This window comes from Pogoniulus pusillus, chromosome 3 (assembly GCF_015220805.1).
Source record: "Pogoniulus pusillus isolate bPogPus1 chromosome 3, bPogPus1.pri, whole genome shotgun sequence".
NCBI classification, from domain to species: Eukaryota; Metazoa; Chordata; class Aves; order Piciformes; family Lybiidae; genus Pogoniulus; species Pogoniulus pusillus.
Genome location: NC_087266.1, coordinates 27,057,771 through 27,070,009, shown reverse-complemented (window position 1 = coordinate 27,070,009; position 12,239 = coordinate 27,057,771). Strand labels below are relative to the sequence as shown.

The 12,239-nt window shown below is 41.2% G+C and overlaps 1 protein-coding gene across 3 annotated transcripts in view; it reads left to right on the top strand.

Moving 5' to 3' along the window:
• Window positions 1-12,239, top strand: part of DCLK1 (doublecortin like kinase 1) — a 265,632-nt gene that overhangs the window by 172,707 nt on the left and 80,686 nt on the right. For all 3 annotated transcript variants that reach the window (XM_064173100.1, XM_064173107.1, XM_064173125.1), the window contains exon 5: window positions 6,703-6,819. In XM_064173100.1, coding sequence (XP_064029170.1) covers window positions 6,703-6,819 — 117 coding nt within the window. The remainder of the gene's footprint in view (window positions 1-6,702; window positions 6,820-12,239) is intronic.

The following is a 12,239-nucleotide window of genomic DNA, read 5'->3' as shown; positions in this document are numbered from 1 at the left end:
CCATGACGACAGAAGATTTGAAATTACTTGAAACCTCTGTGAAACACCCTGTATCCCTTTCATTTCTGGAAACTGTATGATAGTTAGCCTTTTGAAGATGTTGTAATTACAAGTCATAGCTGCCACCGATTCATCAGTAGGGTTGGATGAATTGCAATATATATCAATGTCACTAGACAGGGTGGTTCTATTTCCCTTTTGCTAAAGGGAGTGAAACTTAGTTCTGCAAACTGAAGATTACTGGTTTTAATTGAAGGCATGAATGCAACTGAAAAGTAAAATCTTATTAGCTGCATTAAGAATTAGCAACATGGAACAAATTATTCTTAACATTAAAAATTAAATTCAGTACTGCATTTGAGGTAGTGATCTACTGATTGGCCTGAGGACGTTGCTAGTGAGGCTAATGTCTTTTAAGCAGTGGGAAAAAGGTACCAGCCTAAGGCTTATAGTAAAATGGCTTACCAACAATCATAGACACCCTTGATCCTCTCTTCTTGCTTATCTGTAGGATACAGCTGTTGCTGAAACCAAGTTAAATGTTCTCATCTTGGAGAAAAAAAATTGGCAGGGATATGGAAAAATAAATATCTATCCCCTACACACAGACCTCAAATAAAAAGCAAAATACAGCAGAGAGCAATATTTTAGTCCAGAGAGAGCTCATGAAGGCCATACAGTCAGCTTCTGAGTGGCTGACAAGCAAGCCTTTTTGATCTTCTGGTAATTTAGTTAACTTTTCATAGTCTTCTCTAGAAACATGTTAAATTGTTCATTTTATGACACAGTTATTGCAGAATACTTACTCTCTGCTGTTTTCTTGCCATTGTAAAATCTAATGAACACAGGAGATAATTAAACATTTTGGAAATGAAACACCACAGAGCTGGACTAGACTGAAGGCATTATGATTCTGTGTGTTAGCCTCTCGTAATTACTGCATGCTTACATTTCACCTGTTTGACAGCCAGAGGGGGTCCTCCTAGTTGCACCAGTTCCTACCACTCATTGAAACCACGGTGCAATCTCAGGAACTTTGTGTTCCTCGTATTGTCCCTACAGTGTCTCAGTGATGTCTCATCATAGCCTTGTGATATTTCCTGGTTTTTCCCCCCTCTCGGGCTTATTGTTGTTAATGTCCATTAAATGTCTCAAACCTCTGTGGTAATATTCCATGCTATAAAGGACTGCAGTGTTACGTTGCTAGATACTCTGTACTTCTCTCCTACTTTGTAGTTCTGTCTGTAGTTATACACTGCAACATCTTACTGGAAAAACGTGCTTATTTGTCTGGTATTCTGAGTTGGAAAGCAATAAAGACTGTGATAAGACCTTAAAGCTGACCTTCTTTTGCTTCACGTTACCATGGGTATCATCATTTTATTCCTTTTATCATAGTCAGTCAATGGTGAGAGGAAGAGCTGGGGCTTGTGATATATTTCTTTCCTCACTGAACATACTTACAGAAACACCTGGTATTTCTTCTTGGTTGAGCTTGCTCACATGAGTGAGAAAAGCATTATAACTCTCTTCTGTCAGGAGTTCAGATCTATTTCTGATATGGTTTTGGCATAAAGAGGGAACCAGGGGAACAATGCTTTTCTATTTCATGGCTTACTAGGGACCTGATTTATAGTTATCAGAATACTGATGATGAGGAGAAGATGTGTACTTATTTCCTTACCAGTATAGGGTCTGTTCAGAAAATACTATTTCAAAACCCATTTGTTTTCCCTTCCTATTTATGAGCACACAGTTCTACAGCAACAAGCAGATTATGGTAATGTCTGAGGAGACAAGCAGTGATTGTGTGGTTAATGAGTGGGATCTTTGCTTGCAGTAAAATTGTATTTTCCAAAATAAATGTGACCACAGAACTGCACATGTAAACTGTTCATGGGAGCTGAGAGGTGTTTGCAATAAGCATCATGGTTACATTCTACACCTAACTGGAATTCCTTTTAGGCACTGTAATTAGTCTTGTCACAGTCTGCAAAAGCATGAGTTGCCTCACGCTGGCATGTGCAGCACTGAAGGCTTACCCACATGGCTCTCTGCGGGCCATTCCATAGGCCATGTCATTTGTGTGCAAACTTGTAATCCCATAAGAAATAAAGCACTGTTAAATCTTACCTGAGGGTTCATAGTGGTGTTCAAGTAGAGAGAATATATGCTGACTTGGATTACAACCTTTTAAAACTTTGATACTTGTGAGTTATTTTTGAGAGGAAAAATAAAATTATACCAAAAGTATTTGTACAAGTAGAGAAAAAGGGAAAATGTCTGTGACAGACTAGAGCATTGCCCTGACAGCAAAGAATGCTAGCAGCATCTAGGACTGCGTGAACAGGAGCAGACAGTAAAGACAGGGAAGTAAGTGGTCTCCTCTACTTGGCATATGTGAGTTCACATCTGTAATACTGTTTGAAGTCCCCCCAGTTCAAGGAAGACATCAATAAATTTGAAGCAGTTAGAGGACATTAAAATGGTGGAGAGGTGGAGCACTTGCCCTCTGGCAGAAAATTGATAGAGCTTGTCTTGTTCAGCTTGGAAAAGGAGATGGCCTCAGGGGGACTTGCCAACAGTCCCCAGTGCAGTGGGGCAGCACCTCTTCTCTGTCAAGATGATGGTTTCAGGGTCCTCACAGTGACACATGGCAAGAGGATGCGAGGTGATTGAAGCAGGAGGTTCAGGGTGGATACAAAAAAAAAAACATTTCTCTGTGGTGGCAGTCAGGCAGTGGAATGGATTTGCCAAGGGAGGCAGTGCAGACCCCATCCTTGGAGATTTTCCAGGAACAACTGGACAAAGCCCTGGTAATCGCAGGTTGAGGCTGGAAGCGACCTCTAGAGGTCAGCTGGTACAACTTCCCTGCTCCAGCAGTGTCACTGAGACCTGGTTGCCTAGGACCATGTCTCCAAAAACGGAGATTTCACACCACCTCTGAGCTGCTGCTTCTAGTGCTCACCCGAGCAGAAACAAAGTTCAGATAAAGTGTCCTATTTCATTTATGCCCCTTGCCTCTTATCCCGTCACTGGGCATTGCTGGAAAGAGCCTGGCTCCATCTTCTGTGTATGCTCCCTAGAGCAGGGGTCCTCATACTTTTTAAACAGGGGCCGGTTCACTGTCCCTCAGACACTGTCAGGGGCCGGACTATAGTTTGGTTCCAGCCCAGTAGCATTGGGAGCCGGACTATAGTTTGGTTCCAGCCCAGTAGTGTTGGGGGCCGGACGTTTGGTTCCAGCCCAGTAGTGTTGGGGGCCGGACTATAGTTTGGTTCCAGCCCAGTAGCGTCGGGGGCCGGACTATAGTTTGGTTCCAGCTCAGTAGTGTCGGGGGCCGGACTATAGTTTGGTTCCAGCCCAGTGCCGGCGAGTGCTTGGGGGCTGCGGAGGCCGGCACGCGGATGACGTCGCAGGAAGTGGCTGCTTGGTTTCCTGCCCAGCCCTGGCCAGGAGTGTCTATAAATACCAGCGGTACGCATTGAGGACCCTGGGGGGCCATATCCAGTCCATGGGCCATAGTTTGAGGACCTCTGCCCTACAGTATTTATATTTATTGATGATACTGCCTCCTGATTCTTTTCTTTAGGCTTAACAGTCCCTCCCTCAGGCTTTCCTCACGAGAGGTCATCTAGTCACTTATCATAATGGTCCTATGTTGCACTCTCCCCAGTACATGTCAGACCTGGACTGTATCATGACGATTGCAGCAAACTCTTCCTTTGGCATTCATATCCCCAGCAAGCCCTTCTTTTGTGAGTGTGAGCAGAGCATTTTTCCTCACTGTTTTCCTATCACTTGGATCCAAAAGCTGTCACTGATGCTCTTGGAGATCCTCCTGCACTGTTTATGCCCTGCTGTGTTGTTCCTCAGGTTGATTGATGTTTCCCCCAAGTGGACCAGGATTGTGAATGTGAGGCTGTTTCAAGATTTAAGCAGGACCTTGTTCATCAATGCAAACCTTCTGGCATTTTTGTCCAACTTCCTGCTTGGAGAGATGGACTAGTTCTAGACCTTGGAGAAGGCAATTCTTGAATATTCATCAGCTTTTCTGTGTCTCTTTTCCCTCCAGGACCTTATCCAGTGTTCAGCCTAGTTTATCCTATAGTCTGAGACTTTTCCTGTCTCACATAATTATATGTACATGTGATCATCTGTGTTTCTGCTCTAGTAAGGAGAGACTTAATGCTCATCTAGCTGTGAGAAGTGTCTTCCTCATAGGATAATATGACACTAACGTAGAGTTACTCAAGTAACAGGCCATGGTCTATATGTAGCCCATCAGGACAATTTGCAGACCATTCCTAACACCATCCTTTCTAAGGAGACTGTAAGTAGTTGAGAAATGGTCAAATGCTTTACTGGATGCACCCAGCTGACAGCTTCCCTCTTCCCCAGAAATTGTAACCTGTGTAGCATGTGAGCAGAAGCAATTCTTGCTGGAACAAAAGGAAGATGATGACAAGATGCTGTTAGTCTCTTGCCTGTGCTTAGTCCATATCCATGGCTAAACTATAGTAGTTGCTCTATCGCCCAGTGACACCTCCCTGGCCAAGAAGGGAAGTTGAGAAGATCCACGTGTTGAAGTGAAAACAAATTCAATGAAATAGCAAAATTAATACGTTAGTGTATATCATGAATTGCAAAAGAGGGACGTAGGTAGTTGTTTTCTTTACATGTTGGAAGCAGGAAAGCTTTTTTATATATTGAAGCATATTAGCATCAAACTAAGAGCACCATAGCCATTAAACTATGTTCTAAATGTTACATTCACATGTCCTTGAACATCTCCTGGAATGGTGACTTCACCACCTCTCTCAGCAACCTGTTTCAGTGCCTTCAGAGACTCTTAAATTTTTCTACTAAACATGACTGTATTCTAATTATTTTGATGTGATTGGGTCATTATACATAAGTCTTGTTGGTTGTTGTCTATGAGACTATTCAGTTCCCTTCCTGTGACTGATCCCTATCAACGGGGCCCACAATGAGTTTGCTCAGAGTTTTACAGGGTTAAACAAGTCAGCTGTTAGGTTTTTGGACACTTTAAATCTTAGTTTACAATAAAGGTAAAGAACCTGTTTATGCTCGACATGTATAGACAGTTTCTGGAGCAGCTGTTTATGCCAGTATTGCAATGTGAGGTTCCAGTTCCTGCTGTAGTTACCTAGGGGGATCTAACTGAAAGCTTTCATCTGATTCCTCCTGTTTTGAGCTAATAATTTCCTGTTACAACAGAGGATATGTTTTTCTCCGTTTACACTCATTGTTTAGTATAAAATAAGAGTAGTCATCAGTGGATCACATAAAATGTCAGCAGAAAGAAAATTGCTACTATTGGTCATTAGGAAAGTGGGAGTTTGTGAGGAAAAGAATTTTTTAGGAAGACTGGAGCATTTCTCTAGTCCTCTCAGCTGTGCTGGATGTTGCCTCAGTAATACATCAGGTTTTGCTTCTATTTCCTTCGACAACTTGATGAAAGACAAACAGTTAAGGCAGCCAAGAGAAATAGATTTCATTACGTCATTCTCTGGTGGATATGTTTAAGTTAATTAGTTATGCTCTTTTTTTTTTTTCTTTGTTCTTTAAATCTGTCTAAACTATGTTACAAGCTCTACTGATCATCTGTGGAGACTAAATAATGTGCAGGCTTGTGCAATGCATCTTTTTACTAGAGAGAAAAATAATCTTGGTTATTTCTCTTAACATATGTTGAGGAACCTTAACAATAGGCATAAAAGTGGGCAGCATGTCTGATACTGAACTAAATGTTACTGATGTATTTTCTAACAAATGAAGCATACTGTCATCGTCAGATGAAGACAGTATAAACATTACTGTAGAGTTCTAATTGTATATTGGCTAAGAAGTTGAAATCTCTCTTTTCTCCAGCTGTATGGTGTGTGTGGTGATTAGTTTAGTATCCATTATAAGTGCAAGATGTCCGCATTAGGCACACTAAGTCCTTTCATCCTCAGGCCATTTTGCAGGCGTAATGCAAGAATGCCTACAGAGCTGTGTGGGTGTATATAAACTCTAACCTGAACATCTTGCAGCGTTCTCAAGTGGGAGGGCAATTTCGCCTCTTCATTGATTTCACTAATGTCTCTTATGAGCAAGTAGTGCCATTTCCCTCAACCTGTGATGAATTGTGTGTGCTATACAATGTGGGCTGTTGCTCATCAGAGGATTAAGCAGGAGCAACAAACTGGCTTCACTTTCTTCAAACCTTTCATGAGTGACAGACACCTGCATCACCTTGCACAGTCTTAACATTTTGATATATAAAAGCAGCCTTCTGGTTCTTCTAGAGGAGAGTGCCTAAGGTGGGAGAAATTGCTACATTGCATTTGGATAGTTTACAAAAAGACACACTGCATTACTTGTGCTGAAATCTTCAAAAGCAAATATATTTTATGTGTAGTCTCAGCATTATTAAATTAAGCTGTCCCAAGTACCTGCAGTAACCATGGTACCTGTAAGTCTGCATTACTGCAGCAGCTCTCTGTCTGGGAGGTGGTACATACTGTACTTAGATTTTAATGGAGCCACTTATACAGATTTTGTATTTTCCCATAAAACTTCTCAAGTTGAATGAAAACAAACATGGGCTAAATGTTTGTGCTTTTCAGTGCTTTCTGTTACAGTGCCTTGCTGGCTTTCTTAATTGCTAACTTCTGCAGTTTCTTTGTCTTTTAGAATGTCGGGTGGTGAAATCCACTTCCTATACCAAAATAGCTTCGACTTCACGTAGGAGCACCACCAAGAGCCCAGGCCCATCCCGACGCAGCAAGTCTCCTGCTTCTACTAGCTCAGGTAAAGCATACAAAAAGTCTTTCTCAACAACAGCAACCAATCTGTTTCAATGTAATTGTCGGTGTGCTTAAAATTCCACATCTTTGTGGAACAATGTTTTGTGTATGAAGCAGTTGTTGTTGCATCACTTGTTTTCTCAGTTGCATCTGAGATTCAGTGTTTTCCCAGTACAAAATAAGTCTTCATTGTTTTATAAATCATATTCTGGTTTTACCACAGTTCCATTTATTTTTCATGAATGGTTTTGCTGACAATACCTAGAATGACAAAAGGATGTATGTGTGCTAGGAACTGAATAAACATAATGCAGAAAATAGTTTAAGCTATTTTGTTTCTGAGGGACTTAAGAAAGAACAGTGAGAAAATAATGGGTTAAAGAAAATTACAGTATTAAGGAAATGGGGGCAGGGCAGAGAAAGAATCTGACTACAGATGCAAACATGAGGTGTAACGATAGATGAGGAAGCAGTAAGTCAGAGCTGACCTAACAAGCCAGAGATGCAGGCTGGAGAACGCACAGCAAAAAGCTTGGAAAAAAAATCTTTCTGAAGTGTCTTGCTTTGGCTGTCTTTGCAGCTGCTCTCACTAATTAGTCTATGACTAGGTCCCCCCTGCAGCTTTTTTCCAAGCAAAACAAATAAACAAACCCCAAAAAAATGCATTAGCTGATTTGCCAGTATTGGTGCCTGAAAGCACAAGTAATACTTGGTGTGGGCCGGTTGGGTAGACCCAATCCAGCATTTGCAGCATTGCTTGTGAATATGGATTGCACAAGAGATGAACACTAGAGCTGTCTGAAAGCCACCTTGTTCTTTCTTTTTCAAGTCTTCTGCCAATGTCACACTAGGACTACTACAGTTTTCACAAGAAGACTAAGCTGAGAAAAAGAAATCATCCTTGCTCAGGCAAGGAGGAAAGTGGGAGACACACAATGAGAGACAGGTGTAGATGTGGGTAGCAGGTCTGGGAGGCAATGTGCCTCCTACACATCCTAAGAACAGCTGAAATAGAGAAACCTGAAAAGAGGTAATGGAAAGAAGTATCAATTCAGAGGAACAAGCCCAGAGCAGCTCTTTCTTAAACATACATTAATTAGCTTTCTTTGTAGCTAGGTAGAACAAAGTGAAATTAAACTTCAGCAAGGGAGGGAGATACTTTTTGTATGTGGATGTTGCAGACTCTTTCTGGGGTTTGTCTAATTAATATTCATTTGGGAGTATAGGTCATGGACACTGAACTGTATATGTTCATTTCTATGTGGAATTATTGTCCTGCTATGCATAAGAAATATTTTTGCCATTGGACTAGCAATATTTTTGCCATGTTAACTATGTGATACCTTGTTGGTTCTGGTCCTGAGGGAGTGCTGGCTTTACTTAAACATGAAGGAGAAGTGTAAATGAATAAATCTTAATTTCTTGTGGTTCAGTTTTACAAGAGTCTGACCAGAATACCATTACATGTTCAATCACTGAAAAACATCAGGAGGTTGTTTTACAGCTTGTGGAAAAAAAATGTTTTCATTATGCCACAATAATAATTAACATACCATTAAATTTATAACATGAGAAGGAACAATGTAGTGGAAATATTAAAAATACAAACCACTTTGGATGGTTCTATGTGGATAAAAGATTTGCCCATCTAAAAAATATATTAGGTAAACCAGGAAGTAAGCACATACCATTTTGTCAGAAGATGGTTCATGACTTTGTCTTTTCAACATCATCATTTGAGCACTTGAGTTAAGGAGGCTTTTTGAGAAAAACGTTGAACAAAGCCGTACAGGAAGATATAAGATGTTGACAGACAGTGAAGCAGTAGGAGCCTAGGTGAAGAACCAACAGAAGTACTGGCTTGGAATGTTGTAGTGAATGGGGTTAGTGTAGGGAATCTGACTGGTTACTGGTCACCAGTGGTGTTCCTCAGGGCTTAATTCTAGGGGCAGTTCTGATCAAAATTTTTATCAGTGGCCTGAATGCAGGAGTTGAGTGCACCATTAGCAAGTGTGATGTTGATACCAAACTGGGAGATGTCATTAAACTCTCTTGAGGGGCAAGAAGCCTTGCAGAGGGATCTGGATAGATTGGAGCACTGGGCAACGATTAACAGCGTGAAATTGAACAGTAACAGATGTCAGATGTCAGGCTGCACTAGCATGGGTGCCCCATGGGTTCCCAAATCCTGTCATCAAACTGGCTCCAGTGTGGGCTCCTCTCTCCATGTGTCCACAGGTTGTGCAGGTTGGGTTTTGTCCTTTTTATTAAATGTTATCACAGATGTTCTACCACTGTTGTTGATGTCCTTGGCCTTGGCCAGCAGCGGGTCTGTCTTGGAGCCAGCTGGCATTGTCTCTATTTGATATAGGGGAAGCTTCCAGCAGCTTCTTGCAAACCCCTCTCCCCACAGCCCCCACCCACTACCCAAACCACCATACAAATCCAATACGCGCTGGAACAGACTTTCTAGAAAGCTAATCAATACCCCAAGCCCATCAGTGTTAAAGAAGCATTTGGACAATGTGCTTAACAACAGACTTCAACTTTTAGTCAGCCCTGAATTGATCAGACAGTTGGACTAGACGATAATTACAGGCTCCTTCTAACTATTCTCCTCTCCTCTCCTCTCCTCTCCTCTCCTCTCCTCTCCTCTCCTCTCCTCTCCTCTCCTCTCCTCTCCTCTCCTCTCCTCTCCTCTCCTCTCCTCTCCTCTCCTCTCCTCTCCTCTCCTCTCCTCTCCTCTCCTCTCCTCTCCTCTCCTCTCCTCTCCTCTCCTCTCCTCTCCAACTTGTTACAACTTAGAAGTTATAAACAATTGCAAATGTTTCTGGCTAAATTAATTTTAATGAGAACAGGGGACCTGATTTGTCTGCCTGTACCTCTTGTGTTTGATTTCTTCAAGTAGTGAAGTTAAATTGTGTGAATGTTACTGAAAGCCTATTTCTAACTTGAATGTGAATATTTACATTAATATTACTGTCATAAAAGGAAGAAATATTGTACTAAGTGAGCATTTGACCTCAAAAATTGACTTTAGGCATACAAAACTACGAACAATCACTGAATATATTTTTTTAAAATATGCAACTTGCCACTGCAATAAAAAAACAGCACTGAAAAGAAGAAATGCTAACTGTAAGATGTTGTTAGGCAAAACACAAAATTCTCCCATGAAGTGCAAACGATATGTACAGATTTCAGTATTCTGCCATCCATTAAGCCTGAAAATACTGCCTGTTTATTGGAATTATGTACCTGTGACAGTTGCAGAATAGAGAAATTACCATCTAATGCACATATAAGCAGATATTTTTCTTTCCATGTTGTCATGCTTTTGTTGTCATGTTGCTACTGCTAAGTCTTTTGGTGTTTTTTTATTCTATGCTTCTATACTGCTTTCAGTTCATCTTTAACCTAGTGTTAGAGATTTTTCTTTTGTTAGGGATATATATTAAAAAAGTCCTCGAGAAAAACAGTAGATTCTTTGCTCAGATCAAAGAAAATACATATACACTTCAAAAATGAAAAGATGCCTCATTTTGAGAAGAGTTGTATCATAAAAGAAAGTTGAGAGAAGTAGGGTACTTATCAGGCAGAAAGCATCACTGATAGTGTACCCTTGAGAAAAAGCTGCATGGAGAGGACTGTGTTGCCAGTTAGAAAGACTCATTCCTCGTTTGAGTCTCGCTGCATTTTGAAAATGCACCCAGCCCTGCCCAATCAACTAGAACACAACACTTTTCTGGAACACCTCCAGGGACAGCGACTCCACCACCTCCCTGAGCAGCCCATTCCAACGGTAAATCACTCTCTCTGTGAAGACCTTCCTAATAGCATCCAGCCTATGCCTCCCCCAGCGCAACTCGAGGCTGTGTCCCCTTGTTCTGTTGCTGGTTGCCTGGGAGAAAAGACTGACCCCTACCGGGCTACAACCTCCCTTCAGGTAGTTATAGACAGCAATGAGGTCACCCCTGAGCCTCCTCTTCTCCAGGTTAAACAACCCCAGCTCCCTCAGTCTCTCCTCATAGGGTTTGTGTTCCAGGCCCCTCACCAGCTTTGTCACCCTTCTCTGGACACCTTCCAGTATCTCAACATCTCTCCATACATTCTTACTACACAAAAGGACCAGACTCCCACTTTGGTCATCAGTTTGTGCCCCTATCAAGATTATATACATGGATAACTACATAGGCCAAAACAATAAGCTGCATCTAGAAAGACTGTATTAAAAAAAAAAAAAAAAAAGAAAAAAAAAGGGTTAAAAATCTTAGTTGGATATTAAAAGTGATAAAATCCTAAACCGAAAGGATATCCTTCAGTTACCCTTGATTCTCTCCTGTATACTTAGCATGGTGTCAGCTTTATTGTTGCCCTCTACACCTACTTCAAAGGAAGCTGGAGTGAGATGGGGTTTGGTTTCTTTTCACATGCTACAAGTCATAGGTCAAGAAAAAATGGGTTCAAGTTATGCCAAGGGAGGTTCAGGTTGGATATTAGGAAAAAACTCATTACAGAATTGGTCATCAGGCACTGTAATGGGCTACCCAGGGAGGTGATGGAATCAGCATCCTTGTAGGTATTTAAAAGACTCGTTGTGGTGCTGAGGGTTGTGGTCTTAATGGTAGCTTAGCAGTAGTGGTTGGATTGTGAGCTCTAGATGAGCAATTGAACTTGATAACCCTCAAGGTCTCTTCCAGCCTCAGCAGTTCTATGATTTTTCTTCTCCAGCTATCCAGCATAGGACAGCTGATCAGGGTTAATAATTTTTAGAGTTACTGAAAGTACAATCTTTGGGTGATTTCCTCACTTTTTTGAGAAATGGTTGTGTAAGTGAGTCTTGGATATTAGGTGATCTGCTTTAGTTTAAGCACTTAAATGCCATTCTTAAGTGTTGTTTCCCTTCATTGACATAGAATTTTAAGTGACAAGTGAATTCAGCCAAACTTTGGCTTGAACTAAATGTTTATAAATGCTATGGTGCCCATGAGTCCCTTGTTCTGAGCACTTAGTGCTATGCGATGATGAACTTTCTCAAATTCATCCCAATAGCTTCTGAAATTGGTTACAGAAATCAAAGAGGTTATTTTGGGGGTCTTAATTGGTTTGATGTTTTTCTCTAATGTCTTTTGTCTCATTTTTGCATCTCTAAGGTTGGAGGTGGTACTTGGAAGATGAATTTGTTAATGTTAATAAATTATTTTTAGAGAAAATACTTCTTGAAGGCCCTCACTTCTAATGTGTTTTAGTCTCACCTTGTTGTGGTGGCCCCTGACTGTGGGCAGGAACAGGCAAAGGACCTTAAGTGTCCCTTCTCCTTGCAATCCCCCAGCTACTACTCTAGAGAACCATTTCCCATGTCATCTCATCTGGTGTGAACAAAAAGCTCTAAGATAACTTTGAAATTGCCTTCCTCCCTCTGTT